General features: G+C 40.3%; 2 protein-coding genes across 14 annotated transcripts in view; both read right to left on the bottom strand.

Annotated features, from left to right (window-relative positions):
* Positions 1-13,581, bottom strand: part of UMPS (uridine monophosphate synthetase) — a 29,516-nt gene extending 15,935 nt beyond the window's left edge. Inside the window, exons 1-3 of the mRNA XM_032335691.1 lie at positions 13,342-13,581; positions 4,006-4,159; positions 1,436-2,107 (exon numbers count right to left, since the gene is read on the bottom strand). Of these exons, the coding sequence (XP_032191582.1) occupies positions 1,436-2,107; positions 4,006-4,159; positions 13,342-13,497 (982 nt within the window). The 5' untranslated portion in view covers positions 13,498-13,581. The remainder of the gene's footprint in view (positions 1-1,435; positions 2,108-4,005; positions 4,160-13,341) is intronic.
* A 1,427-nt stretch (positions 13,582-15,008) lies between these two features.
* KALRN (kalirin RhoGEF kinase) overlaps positions 15,009-22,366 on the bottom strand; it is a 659,050-nt gene continuing 651,692 nt past the window's right edge. For all 13 annotated transcript variants that reach the window (XM_032335453.1, XM_032335509.1, XM_032335462.1 and 10 more), the window contains one exon: positions 15,009-21,863. In XM_032335453.1, coding sequence (XP_032191344.1) covers positions 21,318-21,863 — 546 coding nt within the window. In that variant the 3' untranslated portion in view covers positions 15,009-21,317. The remainder of the gene's footprint in view (positions 21,864-22,366) is intronic.

Raw genomic sequence — 22,366 nt, 5'->3', positions numbered from 1 at the left:
ATCCCTCAAAGGTTCTACTGTTCCTTAGGTCTCTTAATTTCAACAGGCAACTGTATTCACTTTAAAAGCTAACAGCAATACCCCTAATCAATTTCTGAAAAAACTACACGCAAACCTGTAGAGTTTGTCTAACTTTCACATCAGTTGGTAAACTAAAGTAAGCAATGTGATGATGGCAGAACATCTTAAGCACGGGAAAAAAAATCGGACAAATCTATCCTAAAGAAATAGCTAGAGCAGGGGCACCCGGGTGGCTCAGTGGGTTAAGCCGCTGCCTTTGGCTCGGGTCATGATCTCAGGGTTCTGGGATCGAGTCCCACATCAGGCTCTCTGCTCAGCAGGGAGCCTGCTTCCCTATCTCTCTCTCTCTCTGGCTGCCTCTCCGTCTACTTGTGGTTTCTCTCTGTCAAATTAATAAATAAAAAATCTTAAAAAAAAAAAAAAAAAGAAATAGCTAGAGCATAAGCATGTATTTAAGAAAAACTGCTATCTCTAAGATGCCTTTAAGCGTTAACCTTTTGGGGCGCCTGGGTGGCTCAGTGGGTTAAGCCTCTGCCTTTGGCTCAGGTCATGATCTCAGGGTCTTGGGATTGAGCCCCGCAACAGGCTCTCTGCTCAGCAAGGAGCCTGCTTCCTCCTCTCTGTCTGCTGCTTGTGCTTACTTGTGATTTCTCTATCAAATAAATAAATAAATCTTTAAATTAAAAAAAAGCTTTAATCTTTCAACAGACATTTTATCCTGTTATTTAAGTAAAAAAAGCTGTCCTATACAATATTACAGAACTACAGAATGGATAGAAAATTAAATAGATTTTTTAAAACCAATATATGCCCTATTTTGAGCTCCCATTTAACAACAAAAAGGTATGCCAATAGGTCTTTTTTTTTTTTTTGGCCAAAAATAAATATTACAACTTTACACTTTGATTTCATTCTTTTCTATATCTGCAATTTTCATTTTTCAAATATTCAGAACTCATGGGTATTCTGCTAAGGCCAACACCTGTCATTTTTGTCTGCTTAACACCTGCATCCCTTTCTTTTGGCATCAGCACACCCATTTTCTTTGGGGAAACTACCTGTGACCACGGCTCAGTTAAAAAAATTTACAGTTAACAACCTCGCATCACCAGAAGCATGGCCTATATTACCAAGCTAGTAAAGGTATTCTTTAACCCAGGCCTGAGTGACTCATTTGGGATAGGCATGAGGAGTATGCCTACCTGAGAAAGAGGTCAAAGAGAGAAGAAAGCAGAGCTGAGAGATGGCAAGCAGGCAAGTTCAAAAGACTTGCATTTGAGCTCCTAGATCCAACCATGCTTGACAGACTCTTCTATGGTTGGGCTTTCAGTGATGGGAGTCCATACATTTCCTTTTGTTCTTCAGGCAGTGTAAGCTAAATTTCTATTTTTGCAGATTCCTAAATAATGCTTACCTTCATACTGTTTTTTTACTGTGTTTCCTATATCTGCAAATTTCCGGTCTTCAAATATTAAGAACTCATGGCGTTTTGCCAGAGCCGTTAACTCCTTCATCACATCTAGAGTAAAATCATTCAAAATATCCACATGAGTCTTGAGTATGCAGATGCGGGGTCCTAAAGCATCTGCTAGCTGCAACAGCTCTCTGGACTCCGAAATATCAGCAGACAGACAGAGATTGGTCTCTTTCTTCTGCATAAGCCGGAGAAGCTTCGCCGCAACTGGGTGAATCCTAGGCAGCTCTGCACGTGCACCAAAGCTGAGTTCTCCAGGAGCTTTGTTTATAGGAAGGAGTGAATCATTGTGATTAGTTGCCACAAAAACATTCTCCTGAATAAATCTCTTCACTCTCTCAACCATCTCCGCATCAATTTTTTTCTGTTGCTCAAGAATCTCCAGCATTTTGGACAATGTACACACGGAGTGGAGATGGATCCCATGCGCCTGCAACTTGTCTCTGCCTCCTTGCTCTCTGTCCAGCAGCACTATGGCATCAGTGACCTTTAAGCCCTCCTTCTGAAGAACCTCAACAGTTTCCAAAACACTAGATCCACTGGTAACGACATCTTCAATGATCAAACAGGTTTCTCCTGGATTAACAGCTCCTTCTACAAGACGTTTAGTACCTAGAAAAGAAAACATTGTTGACTTCAATTTAAAAGTATGTATTTCAGCCAACTCAAGATATATCTGGCATTATAAATTTGGCATGTGTTTATGAAGAGGTGGATGATCTAAACCTTATGTTCTGATAATCTATTTTTTTTTAAAGAGTTTACTTATTTAAGGCAGAGAGAGAACGCGCATAAGCATGGGGAACAGCAGGCAGAGCAGGCAGAGGGAGAAGCAGGCTCCCTGCCCACGGAGGAGCCCGATGTGGGACTCGATCCCAGGACCCTAGGATCATGACCTGAGCTGAAGGCAGCCGTTTAAACGACTGAGCCACCCAGGCATCCCTGATAATCTACTTAAGAGCTACTCTATCTTTATTCCTGATAAATCTTCAGTGAGCCATGATTACCATGTGTTCAGTGTTCCCCTATCTGGAAATTGTCAAAGTTACATATAGAGAATATTTACAGCAAAACTAGCAAATTACTTTACAGTGTAAATAAACACCACTTAATGTGTTCATGATCAAAATTTTAAATATGGAGTTTCTTAAAGCAAGATAAACTAGATCAAGGAATGTTATGAAATAGTAACCCAATATCATCAATGAAATCATTCCTTTATCCACCAACAAACAGCTCATTACTCAAGATCAGCCAAATAACTGGCCTTTTGAGGAAATAAATACAAAAGAAAAAATATTCAGCAACTATTTAGATCCATCACTACAACTTTATGAATTATATAATGCAATGTGAGTACAAGTACTTCCCCACTGCAATCCCCACCATAGACTACTCAGAGATAGACTCATTTTCTAGAGACTTGTTTTCCATTTCTACTATCAAATCGTCTAATATCAAAAATATTGTTTTAAATGGAGAATTTTAAGCAAAACTAGACAAAGAAGTTGTAACAAACCTTCTAAATACCTCACCACTTAATTCATGGTAACTCTTGTTTTAGCTACATCCCCACCTCTCTTCCCTCCCTCCGTAATTTTTAGAAGCAAACCCCAGATATCATGATTTTCATCATAAAATCTTTTAGAATGCATCTTGTAGAAGGTAAGGACTCTACAAAAAAAAAAATTACTAAGTACAGGACACCTGGGTGGCTCAGTTGGTTAAGCCACTGTTTTTGGTTCGGGCCACGATCCTGGGGTCCTGGGATTTAGTCCCGCATCATGCTCCTTGCTCAGCGGGGAGCCTGCTTCTCTCTCTGCCTCTGTGTGCTTATGCTTGCTCTCTCTCACAAATAAATAAAAATCTTAAAAAAAAAAAATACTATCACACCAGCATAAAACAACCCCATTAATTCCTTAATGTCACCAAATATGAAGTCAGTTCCAATATTTTTAGATTGACTTGTTTTTATTTTTTAAGGTTTTTTTGTTTGTTTGTTTTTTAAAGTAATCTCTACACCTAATATGGGGCTCAAACTCACAACCCCCAAGGTCAAGAGTTCCATGCTCCTCTAAGCCAGCCAGGTGCCCCTAGACTGATACACACACCTTATAACCTACTGGAAAGGACCCATGAAAATATCATCTTCTTTTAGAGAATTTTATGTGGCATTTCTCTTTATGCAGTTTAAATTACAAACATACCAGGAAAGTATATGCCCTTAGAACATTCTGCTGCCAAGAGAAGGACTGGTTAAAAACATCAGGTTTAACAGATACAGTACAAAAAAAAAAGCACTTTTTTACATTGTTTATTCAATATAAAACATTTTACCCCTAGAATCTAAAGGAAGGGAAGGTGATTTACAGTAACAGTTAACCAATTCTAAAGGACCTTTGAAGAATATCCAAGGTGACTCTGGCAAACATCAGTCAGAGCCTAGAAGAAAAAACTCCAACACTATCAGGTTATGTATCAACTTAAAGCTTAAAATACTTTTATTTTACCATAATCCTTTGTTTCTTTCCTTCTAATAAGCATTGGAATTTGGTTGGTTGAACAGATAACTGTAGCCAATGGTAAAGCTGTATAAGGTACTCCACACACGGTGTCAAAATTGATTCCTGCATTTTGGGCAGTTTGAAATAAAATATCAGCAACCTGTAAGAAAATGAACACATAAACTATATATTATTATCTTAAATGGTGTATATAAATCATGTTAACACAACATTCAAGACAGTAATAAACCAAAAGCAGGTAGACCCAAACTTGATCAGAAAAATATGTATGCCTTTTTGTTATATGACCCTCTATAAATCCCAGTTTTCAAATATAAAAACATAAGAATGACCCCACTTGCCTAGACAACTCAGGGTCTGCTCTAAGGGCAACACAGAATGTTGAACCCAAAGACTAAGAATGGCTCCCAATTTCCCTTAGTAATTTATTATGATGTGACTATCTAAACCTTTCCATATACCTGCTTGAAAGAAGTCTTTATTGAAAAAAGTTTCAGGGGGTGCCTGAGTGGCTCAGTCTGCTTGCTCAGTCATTGAGCGTCTGCTTTCCACTCGGGTCATGATCCCAGGGTCCTGGGATCCAGCCCCACATTGGATACCTGCTCAGCAGGGAGCCTGCTTCTCCCTCTCCCCCTGTGCTTGTGTTCCCTCTCTCATGGTCAATCTCTCTCTGTCAAATAAAGAAATAATATCTTTAAAAAAAAAAAAAGAAAAAAAGAAAAGAAAAATTTCGGCATGTCTGGATAGCTCAATCAACTAAGCAACTGCCTTGGGCTGAGGTCATGATCTTAAGGTCCTGGGATGGAGCCCCATGTCAGGTTCCCTGCTCAGCGGGGAGTCTGCTTCTCCTTCCCCCTCCTCCTCCTCCCTGCTCATGCTCTCTCTCTCTCTCAAATACATAAATAAAATCTTTTTAAAAGTTTCATAAGAGAATACTACTTAATTTGCATCGAAAAAGTAATATACCTAGGAATAAATTTAACCAAAGTAAAAGACCTATACACTGAAAACTTTAAGACGCTGGTAAAGAAAGTATAGAAAGAAATAAATGCAATGGTATTCCCTGCTTATGAACTGTAAATGTCCACACTACCCAAAGCAGATACAAAGCAACCCCTATTAAAATTCCAATGGCTTTTTTTTTTAAACAGAAATAGAACAATCCTAAAATTTGTATGGAAGCCCAAAAAGATCCCAAACAGCCAAAGCAGTCTTAAGAAAGATAAGGCTGAAGGCATCATGATCCCTGATTTCAGGAATACTACAAAGCTAGAGTAATTAGAAGACTGTGGTATTAGCATAGAAACAGACACGTTAATGGAACAAAGTAGAGCCCAGAAATGTACCTATACTTACATGGTCAATTAATTTATAGCAAAGGAGCCAAGAACATGCACTGGGAAAAGGACAATCTCTTCAATAAATGGTATTGGGAAAACTGGACAGTCTCATGCAAAATAATGAAACTGGACCACTATCTTATACCACACACCAAAATTAACACAAAATAGATTAGACTTGAATGTAAGATCTGAAATCATAACACCCCTAGAAGAAAACACAGGTGACAAGCTCCCTGACATAGGTCTTAGCAATGATTTTTTTGGATTTGACACCAAAACCAAAAATAAGTAAGTGGGACTACATCCAACTAAAAAGCCTCTGCACAGTAAAAGAAATCACCAACAAAATGGAAAACAAAACAAAACAAAACCAGAAAATATCTGCAGATCATATATCTGGCTATGGGGCTAATACATAAATAACTCAAATACCTCAATAACAAAAAATTCAACCCAATTTAAAAACAGACACTGTTCCAGAGAAGACAAGTTGCCAACACTTACATGAAAAGCTGATCAGCATCACTAATTACCAGGGAAATGCAAATCAAAACCACAATGAGGTTTCACTTTACCTTTTCTAGAATGGCTATCATCAAAAAGACAAGAATAGGGGCACCCGGGTGGCTCAGATAGCTAAGTGTCTGCATTCAGCTCAGGTCATGATCCCAGGGTCCTGGGCTGGAGCCCTGCGGCAGGCTCCCTGTTCAGTGTGGAGTCTGCTTCTCCCTCTGCCCCTCCTCCCACTCATTCTCTCAATCTCTCTCTCAAATAAATAAATAATAAAATCTTCTAAAAAAGAAAAAAGACAAGAATAAGTATCAGCAAGAATGTGAAGAAAAGGTAACTCTTGTGTCCTGATGGTAAGAATGTTAACTGGTATAACCACTATGAAAAACTGTATGGACATTCCTCAAAAAATTAAAAATAGAACTATCATTTGATCCAGCAATTTCACTTCTGGGTACTTACCTAAAAAACCGAAAACACTAATTCGAAAAGATATATGCACCCCTATGTTTACAACAGCATTATTTACAATAGCCAAGATCTAGAAGCAAGCCAGGTGTCCATCAATAAATCAAAAGAATATTACTCAGCCATAGAAAATGAGATCTTGCCGTTTATGACAACACGGACAGACCCTGAGGGTATTATGCTGAGTGAAATAAGAGGCAGAAAAACAAATACTATAAGATTTCACAGATATACGGAATCTAAAAAAAACAAAAGAACAAACAAACAAAAAGCAGAAATGGACCCACAACTACAGAGAATGACCTGGTGGTTGCCAGAGGGGAGGAGGTGAGGAGATGGGCAAGATGGGTAATGGGGAATGGGAGGTATAGATTTCCAGTTATGGAATGGGAATTAAAAGTACAGAGTAGGGAACAGTGACAGATGGCAGTTCCACCTGTGATGAGCATAGCAGGTAGTGGGGCTGTCCAATCACTGCTGTACACCTGAAACTAACATAACACTGTGTGCCAATTCCACTTCAATTTAAAAACAAACAACCAAAAAAAGAAAGAAAAGGAAGAAAGAAGGCAGTCTCATAGAGAACTGGAGGTTACCAGAGCAGAGTGGTGTGGGGGGGATAGGAGAAATAGCTGAAGGGGATTGAGAGTTTAAAATAAATGTCACTGGGAAAAAAGTACAGCATAGAGAATACAGTCAACAATATTGAAATAACTTTGGGGGCACCCGGGTGGCTCAGTGGGTTAAGTCTCTGCCTTCGGCTTGGGTCATGATCTCGGGGTCCTGGGATCGAGCCCTGCATTGGGCTCTCTGCTTGGAGGGGCTTGATCCTCTCTCTCTGCCTGCCTCTCTGCCTACTTGTGATCTCTGTCAAATAAGTAAATAAAATATTAAAAAAAAAACTTTGTATGGTGAGGCAGTAACTATACTTACTGTAGTGAACCCTTCAAAATGTATGTAATTGTCAAATCACTATGTTGTACACATGGAACTAATATATGTCAACTATAATTCAATTAAACATTCTTTTCAAAAGGAAAAAACCCTAAGGACTCCACCAAAAAACTATTAGAACTACTAAGCGAATTCAGTAAAGTTGAAGGATCCAAAATCAATATATAGGTATCTGTAGGTTTTGTGGTTGTTTTGTTTTGTTTTAAGATTTTATTTATTTGAGGGGTGCTTGGGTAGCTCAGTTGGTTAAGCCTCTGCCTTCGGCTCGGGTCATAGTCTCAGTGTCCTGGGATGGAGCCCCATGTCGGGCTCTCTGCTCAGCAAGGGGCCTACTTTCCCACCCCCGCTGCCTGCCTCTCAGCCTGCTTGTGATCTCTCTGTCAAATAAGTGAATAAAATCTTTTTAAAAGAATTTTATTTGAGAGAATGAGAGAGGAGAGAGCACAAGCAGGAGCAGAGGGAGAGGGAGACACAGACTTCCCTGTGGAGCAGGGAGCCTGATAAGGGCTCATTCTCAGGACCCTGGGATTGTGACCTGAGCCACCAAAGGCAGATGCTTAACAGATTGAGACACCCAGGCACCCTTGTGGTGTTTCTTGACACAAAGTAGCAGAAAGAGAAATCAAGAAAACAATCCCATTTATAATAGCATCAAAAGGAATTAAATAGCTAGGAATACATTTAACCAAGAAGGTAAAAAAAACCTTATACTGGAAACTGTAAAACTGATTAGACACTGAAGATGACCCAAGTAAACAAAAATATATAGTATGCTCTTAGATTAGCAATATTAATTCTTGCTAAGATGTCCATACTCCTCAAAGGGAATAACGGATTCAATACAATACTTACAAAAATCCCAACAGCATTTTTCACAGCACTAGAACAAATAATCCTAAAATTTGTGTGGAACCACAAAAGACCCCAAATAGCCAGAGCAATCTTGAGAAAGAAGAACAAAGCTAGAAGTAAACACAATCCCAGACTTCAAACCATCCTACAAAGCTAAAGTAACCATAACAGCATATTACTAGCACAAAAACAAATACACAGATCAATGGGACTGAGAGTCTGGAAATAAACCCACTCATATACAATCAACTAATCTACAACAAAGGAGGCAAGAATATACAATGGGGGAAGGACAGTCTCTTCAATATATGGTGTTGGGAAAATTGGAGAGCTACGCGCAAAAGAACTAAGCTAGGCTGCTTTCTTACACGATAAACTCAAATGGATTAAAAACCTCAACCTAAGAACTGAAACCATGTAACTTCTAAAAGAAAACACTGTCAGAGAACTCTTGGGCAGGGGTTTTGGTGGGATTTCTCTGCTCTCTCTCTTCAGGCAAAAGCAACAGAAGAAAAAAATAATCAAAATACATCAACATAAAAAGCTACTGTATAGGGAATAAAACCATCAACAAAACAAAAAGGCAGATGGATGGAGAAGATATCTGCAAATGATGTATCCAATAAAGAGTTAAATAGAAAATATATATAGAACAACAAAATACTGGCAAAACAATCCAATTAAAAAATGGGCCCAAATACACATTTTCCAAAGGAAGACATAAAGATCATAAAGAGAACTAATACGCACATGAAAAGATGCTCAACATCACTAATCATCAGGGAAATGCACATCAAAAGCACAAAGAGATACCACCTTACACCTTTCAGAATGGCTATGATCAAAGAGATAAGGAATAGATGTTGGAGAGCACGTAGAGTTTATGTAGTGCTGGTAGGAATGTAAATTGGGGTAACCACTTTGGAAAACACTATGAAGTTCCTCAAAAAATTAAAAATAGAGATGCTGTACAATCTAGTAATTCCACTTCTTGGTATTTACCTGAAGAAAATTAAAATACCAATTTGAAAAGAAAATGCACCCCCATATTATTTACAAGAAACAAGATAAGGAAGCAACCTAAGTGTCCACAGATAGATAAAGAAAGATGTGGCAGAGATACAAACAATGAAATATTACTCAGCCATAAAAAAAGAATGAAATCTTGCCATTTGCGACAACACAGAGGGACAACATAGAGGGTATTTACTATGCTAAGTGAAATGTCAGACAGAGAAAGAAAAATACCATATGATTTCACCTACATGTGCAATCTAAAAAACAAAATGAACAAACAAAACAAAAGACTCACTGACACAGAAAACAAATCACTGGTTATGAGGATGGAGGGGCTGGAGGGGCTGGGGAGGGAGCTTGGTGAAATACATGAAGGGGATTAAGTGATACAAACTTCCAGTTATAAGGAACTCATGGTGATATAATGTACAGCATAGGGTTTGTAGTCAGTAATATTGATAAAAAAAAAACAATGCAAAATACATACTAAAACATTTTTTTAAAGTTTCCTAAGTACAGATCCTATTGTGTGAGTACTAGTTTATAATATCCTTTCCCATATAAATCATCACATTTTAATGCTAGAACGCATCCTCTCATCCAATACCACCTTTTTTTTTTTTTTTTTTAAAAGGCAAACTTATTTGAGAATTGCTTAGTGAAAGGGCACGTGTGTGGCTCAGTCAGTTAAGCTTGTCTGCCTTCTGCTCAGGTCATGATTACAGGGCCCTGTGATCAAGCCCCACAGCAGGCTCCCTGCTCAGTGAGGAATCTGCTTCTCCCTCCCTCCACCCCCACCCGGGCTTGTGTGCACTTGTGCTCTCTCAAGTAATTTTTAAAAATATTAAACAAGGGACGCCTGGGTGGCTCAGTTGGTTGGACATCTGCCTTCGGCTCAGGTCATGATCCTGGAGTCCCGGGATCGAGTCCTGCATCGGACTCCCAGGTCCATGGGGAGTCTGCTTCTCTCTCTGACCTTCTCCTCGTTCATGCTCTCTCTCACTGTCTCTCTCTCAAGTAAATAAATAAAATCTTTAAAAAAAAAAAAATCTTAAACAAGAAAAACTGCTTAGTGAACTAGATCAGATCTTCAATTTTTTTTTCACCTGTACTTTTTTTTTTTTTTTAAGATTCTATTTACTTATTTGACAGAGAGAGACATAGTGAGAGAGGGAACATAAGCAGGGGGAGTGGGCGAGAGAAGAGTGGACTTCCTGCAGAGCAGGGAGCCTGATGTGGGACTCATTCCCCAGCCCAAGGCAGACGCTTAAGGACAGAGCCACCCAGGCGCCCTCACCTGTACTTGTAGACTTGAAAATTCTGTGAATATTTTTAAGTTGCTAAAGATTTAATTTAATTTCTAGAGTACTAAAAAATATTATCCTAGAATTGTTGTGACTCCTTTGCATGAACACAATGAAATCCAAATGCTATAGTGATTTAATACTGACCATCTCCATTTTATTTTTTAAAGATTTTATTATTTATATATACTTATATATATATTTATTACATAGTGATATATATAGGTATATCTATATATAGATATATATGTTATATAGAGAGAGAGCACAAGCAGGGGAAGCGGCAGTGGGAGAGGGAGAAGCAGGCTACTAGCGGAGTAGGGAGCTTGATCCCAGGAACCCGACATCAGGACCTGAACCCAAGGCAGACACCCAACAGAATGAGCCATCCAAGTGCCCCAACCATCTCCATTTTAAAAACATATGAGACTGCTGATATGAAAGCTGGAAAAACTTTACATTTTGGAATTCTTATTTCATCCTACTGTCTGCACAGAATTTTATTCTAATGCAATTATTTATACTTAGAAAACTTTTAGTGATCACTCTAATACTTCTCCACAACAAAAATATATATAAATTCAAATTTAAAACTGTAAATTTTCTATTAATTCCCATGACCATAAAAATATTAAAAAATGTGTTATCATTACAATTGTTAGGGTGGCTCAGTGGGTTAGGCATCTGCTTTTGGCTCGGGTCATGGTCTCAGGGTCCTGGAATCGAGCCCCATGTCAGGCTCTCTGCTCAGCAGGGAGTCTGTTTCCCAGCTCTCTGCCTACTTGTAATCTGTCAAATAAATAAGTAAAAAAAAAAAAAAAGTATTATTTTGTAAATACTTTTCTTAGTGAAATGAATGGTAACCCCCATTTGTTTATGTATCTACTTAACCCACTGAGCCACCCAGGCACCCCTATGTTATCTACTTAAACTGAGTATTCCTTACAACTAGGAAGTTAGAGTTTAGCGTAAATTCTATTTAGTTTTTTGGGGAGTGCAAATACTGAGAAATCCTGTTTTCATAATTAAGTAGATACGAAAGGAGTTCCATTACAGCTCAGTCTCTCAATGTTTTCAACTCTTGAGTTAACTACCAAAAATCACACACACACACACTAAGTAAGATCTAATACCAAAAAGCAATTTTTAGTCATCAACTGACTTGTCCAAAAAAAAAAAAAAAAAAAAAAGCCTGTTTTTCATTAGAAGGCCCTTAGTCATTCACCTTCTCGCTACAGAAGAAATGAACCATAGCATGATTCTTGATGGTGAGAATAGTTCAACCCACTTAAAGTAGTGTTTCAATCCTTTTTTATCATAACCTCACAAAGTAGGGTTCTCCAAGGGTGAGAATAAACCCTTAGGTGGTGGAGGAAATGCCTATCTTCTTGATAAATCTTCCTTGAGGACAGAAATATTCTCTAACTGCACTGTCCAATGTCCCACTAGCCATATGTGATTATTTCAATTTTGTTTTTAAAGATTTTATTTACTTCAGAGAGAGCGTGCATGAGCGGTTGTTGGGGAGGGCAGAGAGAGGGAGGGAAAAGCAGATTCCCAGCTGAACAGGGAGCCTGACAGGGCTCAATCCCAGGACCCCAAAGGCTGAAGGCAGATGCTTAACCAACTTAGCCACCCAGGTGCCGGAATTATTTCAATTTTAAAATTCTTAATGCCCAGTATTCACATGTGGCTAAGTAGCAACTCTACTGGACACCACATTCAGACCCTTCTATTCACTATGGTCAGCAGTTCTGACCTGCAGCTTGTTAGAAAGACATAACCTCAGGCCCTGCCTTAGATAAACTCAAATCAGATTACGCCCTTTAACAAAATTCGCAGGTGATTCATATTTAGTCACAGACTGAAAAACACTGTGCTAGAAACCTCTAATTTGTACATACTTTTTCCTTATTTTAACCAAAAAAGTGCCTCTATGAGATGTTTATCCTCTGGCCTTCATTCTTGCTTCTGGCCACAAAGTGCAAAATCAAATCTCCCCTTCTAAGCAAACAACCCTCCCTAACATGTAAGCAGCTACTAAATTCTTTCCCTGTCCACCTTTTCCTTTGTCCCCCACATCTTTTTTTCTTGGAGTTAAATACAGAACTCACTGGACTATTTCTGTGCTGTCAACAGTGCTCCAAACTGGGATTCCTGACTCTTGGAAAGGACATATCAAAACCAGCATAAGTCAATGAGCAAGCTGCTCTCTAGTCCTGATAAGATAAAGAAAACTCTCAACTCTTCATGTTTGTGGGCCCTGCTCCTGATCTCCCAGGGAAGCAAACCCTCAAAGCTTGGGCTCCATTTCTGCCCAAAACATACACACATTTTACATCTGCTTCATTGGAAAAAAAAAAAAAAAATTATATTCCAAACATAAAGAAAAGTTAAAAAACATCCTTGGTACCCATAAGATTAAAGTCATATAGCCTTCTGCATACCAAAAACTTAAGACAAAACGTGTAACTTTCTGATGCCTTTCATCATGGTGATTCTAACTACGTTAAAAAAAAAAAGAAAGAAAGAAAAGAAAATCCTGCACCAAATCTTCCTTCCCGAGAGCGCTTTCTTCTTTCTTAAGATTATGTGTACCTAGAAGCTGTTCTAACTGGGGCCCGAATAAGACTCTCCCCCCCCTTTTAAAATTAATTTTAAGAAAGGTCTGCTCATTTTGCATCAATGGTCCCCAAGAGCCTAACAGTTCCTGGCCTCTGGGCTTCCCAAATCGACTCCCTAGGACCATAGAAGGGTCGGCTGCCTGCTTGGCTCTTTTGCTCTCACCCACAGCCCAACTGCTTCAGCCTCCCTACTTCCTGGTCCCCATTCGGGGCACCCAAGCCCGTTCCTCCCTTTCCCGGGCTGGCTACCTGACTCAGAAGACGCGGTCGAGACACGATGCCACGCAGATCGATGTACACAGGGGAAGAGAGCCCGCTCTTCAGTACGAAGTTCCCAAACTTGAAAGCCTGCACGTCGTACAGACCCGTGACCAACGACCCCAAAGCTGCTTCCGCGGCTGCCATCTCCACGCGCTCCCGGGCCTGTTCTAAACTCCTTGGCGCGCCAGGCTTGCGGCGCCTCGATGGCGTCACCCAAGGAAGCCCCGCCTCTTCCGCCGCCTCTTCAACGGCCCTTCCCGGCGGCCTCGGGGCTCGCAGGGCCCAGCTCCGGGCTTTAAGAGGCCGGTTGGGGGGGTCGTCTGCTGGAGGAAGTGCTCCGCGCGTAGCGCCTGGTGCTTCAGCCTGCTGCGGGTGGATCCGGTGGCTGGAGTTCAAAGCTCCGAACACCTAGACTACCTCCGGGTCCCAAAGCCGAGCCTCTCTAGAGAGCTTGTGTATATCCTGCCCGTTTTCTAGCTCAGTGTCCCCTTAATTATCTACTGCCCGGCGCAGCCTGTAGTTATTTGCCAGTATTAGCCACGACTCCCCTTCTCTCATAGCCCTCCCTCCTCCGACCCCGGTTTCACCGAACAGACAATAAGGCCTTTGCTCAGTTCTTAACTAGCTTCATGGTATCTGGCACATGACAATGTCAGAGCAAAATGCCCATGGGACCGCAAAGCGCTTTGCAGGTAGTGGTTCATTAGCTCTTCTGTCGAAACTGTGTGTCCTGGGAGGAGCGTGTTCATCCCGTTAGAGTAGCTCGGCGGCTTGGCAGGTAGTAGTAAGTGTACAGCAGATGAGGAAGGGAGGGAGGAGAGGAGAGCAGGATGAATCGCTCCATATCAGTGTTATCCAGGAGGATAATTTTGCCAGCCAATCTGAATACCCAAGCGTATTTGGTCTTTACAAATAAACCCCTTAAAGTGGGGGGAAATTCCCGTTGTGTATAGAAGGCAGTAGTTTAAGGGAAATAACCCTTAAAACCGTAGGGCTCGTGATGATAACTCATTAAATCGATTCTGATTTCTATATTTTTAATGTCTATTTTTTGGCGAGATTGTGCTGACCTGCCAGTGTGAAGAACCTATGCTTTTGAGACTTGTTTATTGTTTCAAATAAGCGCATTAAAATTTTGATGAAATAGAAGCCATATGTTAAAAAACATTTTTGTTCTTATTGGCAAAGTAAATAATCAAAACTCTTCAATCTCTAACACTCTACTTAATGGACACTGTACTCGGAATCAGTCTCATTTACACTTGTGTGGCACCCTCACACCTGATCATGTCTGTATAGGCTGATCCAGACTCGGAGAGCACAAACCATGATGCATAAATTTGTCACATCTAGCTCAAATGGCCTTTTTTTTTTTTTTTTTAAACAAAGCACCTGGAATAACAGAATGAACTTAATAACACACACCTGAGACTTAATTGACTTGGGAGGGGGTGGGAGATAAATGTCTTAGAGTACTTCTCCAGGCTACAAAATTGTTGCTTTCTTTCCAAAGTGCTGGGGGGGAAAGTGTTGTAATAATTATGTGCCCTTTTCAACTTGTCAAAGGCCTTCATATATTTGGGGAAGAGAAAAAAATTACTCTTTCCTTTGAACAATGGTTTTAATTAGAAAAGAAAAAAGACCACCAGAAATAATATCTTTAGTATAGTATATTTATAGGAATGCATAACTTGTGAGATGTACATTTTGAAGTTTCATCCATAACTTATAACATATACTGTAGTAACAACAAGACAGCAGGTCATCACTTTACAACATTACACATGAGTGATTTTGACTTACAAATAAAATATTTACAACCTACCTTTACAAAACGACATTGTGTGCATACAAAATGAACTGCAGAAAATCTAAAAAATAATAAGACAACCAAAAACCCAGAAGATACACTTAAGGCAGACCAGCAAGACACTGAAATAATTAAGGCTGTGGAATTCTTCTGCACCTTGAAAATATAGAGCTATTTATCAATACTGTGGAGTGATTTTAAATCAATTGTTACAAGTCTGATGGAAGTATGTACTTATATGTATATGTGTAATGGTCCCTATGGGGAAACCTATCCACTTATGGATTAAGGCCCTTTATCTGAGGCCAGAGAAGCCCCCTCCAAACTCTCAAAAGACTTGGGGGGGGGTCACTCAAAACCAAGAGGTGCCAATGCAGTTTGCAAACAAGTAATTAATAATCCAAATATAAAGAGACTCCTGACCTTAGGTAAACAGCTTCAACGATGGCCCCATTATGTCTCAGGCTTTGTTCATTTGGTTTTGTGGACTTCAAAGGACAACAAACAATTCCCAGTTGAGTAAGCTCGAACTCCACCCATCAGCCCTAATGGTTTTGAATGGCCCTAAATGGTTTTCCAGTAGAAAAACTGACCAACCTGGGCTGTCTTCAACTGGATAGATTTCTGCATATGAGCAAGAACATATACATACATATTATACACTATGTACATGTACAGATGTACATATATCCATATTTTCCAACAGTTTGCACTTTGATCACTGCCGTTCTCTGACTAGGATCTCATTCTGACGGGTATGTTTAGTTTTTCAGTCTTCACATTTGTCCTAACTACTGGTGTTACCTTCCCCATAGAGCAGGCTGGAGTTTGGCAGAAACAGAAGTAAAAGCACCAGGGTCAAAAAAATCAGACACAGAGATGACAGATATGGCTTAAGTTAGTAAGAGAAGACGTATGTTTTGCTGACTTCAAATCCATAACCACAGTCTCTGAGATCATGGTAAAAGTCCCCATAATACTCCAGGATGTGGATTCATTTCTTGATAGAAGTCAGGCGTTGATGGAACTCTTCTTAATGCTCGCTCTCCCTGGGCTAGCAAATTGGCTTAAGTTGGGACACTAGGAGTTTTATTTGCACTTTTCCCCCACCACTCTCCCTTTTTTCAACTATCCTCACCCTCTGAAATAACAGCTATCTGAAGAAACAGTTGATCTTGATCATGTGAATAAAGCGAAACCTGATCGTATTTTAGAATCTCCCAGCAAACAGGCTGACAAGAAAACACAGTAGCCTATGAGTATTTCAGGCTTTCATGAGTATTAATTTCAAGAACGTCTCTTAAAGATGAAAATTTGCCCTAGAGTAATTGCTTTTTCCTCTGCTATAACTTCTACAAACATGGAAAATGCAGAAATGTTTTTCTTTGAAAATATGGCCTATGATATTTCTGTGTTCTATTTCTATATGGATTTCTCACATGAATAATATTTCCTATTAAAACTGTCGAGTGCTATAGACAAATTTCAGCTCTTTTTAACCCTCTAGAAATAATGAAACAACTGAGAGCCTTACAGTTTTCAGAAAATAAATATTAACACAGTAGCTTTCTTTTTCTTAGTGGAGTATATATAAACCTTGTCTTTTCTAAATCCACCCCAGATTTAATTATTAATTTCCAAACGATCCCTAGACTTTAAATAGTAAATAGAAAAGCCATAATGCAAATAAATTCTTTGGAAGCCCACATACTATGTTGGCCTAACCCAGACTCCACAGAGATGCTATACAGGAGAAAAAGGAGTAAAGCCCACATTCCTCAAAACTGAACAAGGAAGTGGTGAGTTGGCACTTTTGCCTTACTACAGAGACCCTTTAGGTCTGTAATATTTCCTCCTGTATCAAATTTGTGGGGCAAAGTTTTAGTTAATATGCAGAGATAACCACCACCTAATTTATAATGCCTTTGCTTCCTCATGTTCTCACAAGTTTAAATTTCCCTGCTCTTTAACATAGGCAAGCAAACAAGGAATGCCTAACTCTTGGGCATTAAATCATGGATAGCATGGGAAAGCAAATATGCTACCCCTGAAACATCTAATTATCCTAAAAAGAAAAAAAAAAATCCAAGGTTTTCCCTCCAAAATCCAGCAGTTCAATTCATTTCTGCACCTGTGCATATAATTTGTCTCTTATATGGATGCCGGTGAGATTCTGAAGAAATGAGTTGTGATATCAAACAGTAGTTTATTCTCATTTCTGCCCTTCCAGTGAGGAAAGTTGCTGTTCGAGTTCTTCTCCATCAATTTTTCCAGAGCATAAAGCTTGAGAAGAGAGCAGCAGTCGCTTTGCAGGGTGTTCTACTCTGGCTCTGCCATCAGAAATGCCAGAGAAAACAGCTTATTCCCGTAAGACCATCAGCTCTCCTAACCTTTGTCTGTAGACAAGCTTTCAAATGACTGAAATTACAGGCTAAGACCAAATAACATTTAGACAAAGAGCACCTGGTACTTCCAATTAAAATCAATTTACAGACTTTAATCTCGTGAGTTTGCAAATGATATCTTAAAATATGAATATTGAAAACCCGGAATGTTCAAAGTTACTGTTAATAAAATTCTCAGCACTGGCAGTGTGTAGCACTTTAAGAAAATCAAAGTATTCTTTAGACATCCCAACTATGCTATTTTTGCAACATTCCTATGAGATTAAAGTCCCTCCTCCTCCCCCCTCTTCCCATTTTAACAATGAGGACATTTGGGACAGAAAAAAAACAAAGACTTTCTGTAATAAAGGACAAATCAGGAATAGCTGAGGTTGAAACTCAAGAATTCCTGGCCTCACCCTATATCCAGATGTTTTCATTTAAAAGATATTTTAACATAAAAAAATGCTGCAGTATCAGTCAATCTAAATACAATGAACTTCTTTATCTCCCAACCTCCCCTCTGAAAGGCACTACTATTTATAAAGGCTTTGTGAACAACAAAGTGGTGAAGCCAGCTTTTCCTCTGCTCCCTCTACTCCCCCAAGGGTGTTTATGGCTGTGAGAGTCCAGAAGGACATCCTCCAACATTACAATTTTTTTTTCTTAAAAATTTTCCCAACATTCAGCTGTACGTGGATATAAATCTATTTAATTTGAAACAAATGTGAAAGACGCAGTAAATCATTACATCTTTAAAAAAATTATTATGAGTTGTCCCTGATCTTTTCCCTCTCTCTGTATCCCACCCTGACAAAACAAAACAAACCCCAAAACTCTATGCAAAGAATATAAGCCAGGCAAGAAACTTATGACTTTAACTGACATTAATTTTTCCCATTTCAGCTGGAAGTTCACACTAATTCCTACTTAAGTTTTGATTTCAAGAACTATGACAATATGGCAGAAGTGGACCATTTTCTCTTCTCCCTGTCTCTCCACCACAAAGTCATAAATATCTGCCAAAACAGGTACAAGAAACTGGTTTCTAATCCTTCATCCCTCACTACGGTTACCCACACAGCAACCTCAAGTACATTTCCCAGCCCCACTTTGAGGGATTCCTTTTTCTTTCCAACTGGCTGCGGAGCATTCTCAAAGCAGAACTGCTATCTTACTCCTGTTGAGGAAGAAGCAGGGGCTTTGGAGACAGGACACCTCTCTTAGTTTTCTACAGTGACCAAGCTATATAAAATACATGCCCTTTTTTCTTGGGGCATCTGTTAAATTAATCTACTCTAATGATTGTACTTTGGCTCCAGTTAACAGAATCATACTACTTTGCATTTCTATGTCTCACCTCTCCCATCTCCTTACTTCCCCAACATGTGTACTAGGCGGGAGGGGAGATTCTGCACAACCCCACACCTGGGCTGTCCCAACTCTCATGGAGACGCTGATATAAAAGCTTTGGCTCTAACAATCTGTCAGCTGCTTCTCACAACACGGTTTCGTGAACGTTCTCCTGTGTCCTCTGTGCACCACTGTCCGAGGCCCTAATCTTCTCCAGCAGAAACTCAGCTGATCTCTTCCATGGTCATAAAAACTCGAGAAGACTCAGCAGGGAGTTCTTTAGTCATTGCACACAGTGGACGAAACAGACCTTGCCAAGCCACACTCCATGGGTGTTTGGAATCCTTAGCACCTGCCCTCTGTCCTGTGACCAGCCCTAGGGACCAGGCATTCTTCTTTTAGGCTAGAGCTCACAATGAAGACATGTTTACTAAAAAAAATTTTTTTTTTTAGTAAATATGTTTTAAATTTTAAAATATATCAGATAGCATTTGTATATACATGTAGAGCTAAATGGAGATTAGGAGGGTTAGTCAGGGGCGGGCTCTGAGGGAGGGTGCCTTGGTGACCCAGGGCCATCCAAAACTAGGAACCAAATACAGATGAAATCAGTTTCCACGTATTTGGTTAATCCTAAAAATACGAAGTGCTACCTAGTCTTATTGCTTGTACTTCTTACTAATTGATTAATCTGTAGTCTCGGATGGGATGAGGAAGGTGACTCTGAAACCGACGGAAAAGAAAGACAGGTACTTTTAATTTAACATTTCCACTGTGGGAACAAGGGTTTTTATATATTAAAGTTCAGGCTTAATGTCTACTATCCTTTTCATTTAGATAGATGTGTAATTCTATTTATCCTTCATAAACTCTCTACTTTCACAACTTTCTCAACCCTATTATAGGAGAGAAGCAGGGCCATTAAACCTGATTTGAGGACAAACACTTGAGTTACATTTTTAAAGTAATTTTGCATAATAGCAATTTTCAAAACGCATCCTAGAAAACAAAGTATGGATCATGGACCAACAGAAAAACAACAAAAAATTTTCCCCAGAAACCAAGAAAGAAAAACAACCATGAAATGCCCAGGCTGATTTGTTTGTTTGTTTGTTTTCCACCAGCGTGGGGGGGAAAAGGGCAGTTCATAATCACCTTGTGTGGAGAATACGCACCAGAAAGCAGCATTGGCCTCAAAGTGCAATTAGTCCTTTTGGTCCAGAGAAATATCAGCGGCTGTGTGGTGATAGGTACGGCAATCACAGTTAAAACTCAATGCTCTGTCCGAGTGATGTATCAGATTTTATTCCATGGCTTCAAAAAGGACTTGGGACCAGGCCTTTAAAGGCCTATATGGCTGCCTCCTTTTGGTAAGCACCCCTCAGCTTCCAGAAGGGGTTAGAAATAAAGCAAGCCAACTTTCTGAGGACTGCCTTCTACAGCTGTAGAAGAAGTCAGAAAGTGTTGTTAACGTTGTTCATAGGAACCATAGGAAAGTTTTCTATTTGCCCTTTTGTGTGAACCTGTTTTATTCATTACCTAGTTCAAACCGAGTGTAGACATAAAAATAGCCCCACAACTCTTAACTGTATTTGGACTTATTTCCTGGCAGGCTTTCCTGCCAGATAAACTCTGAGCTGCCAGTGAATTTGGGGGGTAGCGTTTCATATACAGAACCTATGTTAATCAGATACTTGTGACTGAGAGAAAAAGCTTCTCATTCACAGATTGCAAAAGGGTAACATTGCTTTCTCTTAATGCATGGGTTCTGGTAAGAGATTTCTATACAAGATTTATAAAATGCTCTAAAAAACTTGTCATCTTATTGTGCTTAGTCAAAACAATGTAATGCTTCGATAAATAAAGGACTGTCTTAATCGGAGTGCTCAAAGTTACTTAGGATCGATGTCATATATACCTCTATATTATAAAACTCTGAAACCCGAATAGGATCTATTTTACTGTGTATGTGAATCCTATTAAGAAACTATATCGAAGTAATCTAAACCAGAAGAGTGGACATACGTGACATCTCTGTTAAATAGAACTTTCAGCAGGGTTAGAAACCTTTTACGCTCGCTACTTCGAGCTGCAGCTTTGCCCAGTTCACCGCCCACTGTGGAACTCACTGTTAAAATTTCATAACGGCTCCTATTCTTGGTATCCTTGCCCCTTCTCTTTAACACTCTGGGTGACTCTTCGCATCTTTGTCTTCTAAATGGACTTCTGGAAAGCCCTTGGGTTGAGGGTAATCTTGCCGCTGCCCAGACCCTGAATAGCCATGGACAAGGTTGAAGAGGTCCGTCTCTCAAGCCAGAGAACTGCGTGGAGCGAACGAACAGAACTATTTACAGACATTCAGTCTTGCTTTGGTTCACACTACACTTCCACGTGGAACCCCAAGGGCGAGGAGACGGCTACGTCCCTTGGTTGACCCGGTTGACGATGTAGCTCTTGACGTTGGGCACAGGCCGCACGTCGTTCTGATGCTTGCGGCGCTCTATGAAGCATGCCAGGCGAGAGGTGTCCAGGGGGATCTTGGAGTAGCTGCCGTTATGGGGCTGCAGCCAGGGGTGCTGCAGGCACGTGGCTGCTGTGGGCCTCCTGCGAAAGTCTTCCTGCAGGATCACGTTGATGAAGTCTCTGGCAGCATTGCTCACGCCGCAGAAGTATTCGTGCGGGAAGCTGAAGTCCACTCTGCACACGTTGATACAGGTCTCCTCTTTGCTCTCGTCCAAGAAGGGGGACACCCCACTCAGCATGACGTATGTCAGAACCCCGATGCTCCAGATGTCTGTGCCCAGGGAGACGGGGATGCCTTGGATCACTTCTGGAGCGGCAAACTCGGGGTTCCCCAGCAGGTGGTGGATGTGGAAGTGACCCGAGATCTGGACGGCGTCCTCCAGGTCAATGAGCTTCACCCGAGGCACTGGGATGCGTAGGTCAATGAGCAGGTTTTCGGGCTGAGGAGACCCAGGTGGAAGGGAGAAAAGAAGGCAAGTTGAGCTCTCTGTCTCGTCTACCAGTAGGACTCTGGTGGTTCAGACATGGTTCTGCTAGTCTTTGGGAAAGCCTATAGAGCACGAGAAATTGCCTATGCAAAGTGCCTGGTGGCCGTCAAACGAGATTAAATTCTGAGTTGGGGCAGTGTTTCAGAGAAGCTGTCTGACATTAAAAAATCATGTCTTCTCAACTATCCCTTACTTCTACACTGACTCAAAAAAAAAAAAAAAAGAAAAAACAGAAAACAGAAAAACAGAACTATTTACAGACATTTCATTTACAGACATTTCATTTTGGAAAACAGGGGCTTCTCTTGGGCACCATAAAAAACTAACATTTGGGATGCCTGGGTGGCTCAGTCGGTTAAGCGGCTGCCTTCAGCTCAGGTCATGATCTCAGGGTCCTGGGATTGAGCCCTGCGTTAGGCTCCCTGCTCAGTGAGGAGCCTGCTTCTCTTTCTGCC

This window comes from Mustela erminea, chromosome 1 (genome assembly GCF_009829155.1).
Source record: "Mustela erminea isolate mMusErm1 chromosome 1, mMusErm1.Pri, whole genome shotgun sequence".
NCBI classification, from domain to species: domain Eukaryota; kingdom Metazoa; phylum Chordata; class Mammalia; order Carnivora; family Mustelidae; genus Mustela; species Mustela erminea.
This window is presented reverse-complemented; position numbering and strand designations above follow the sequence as displayed.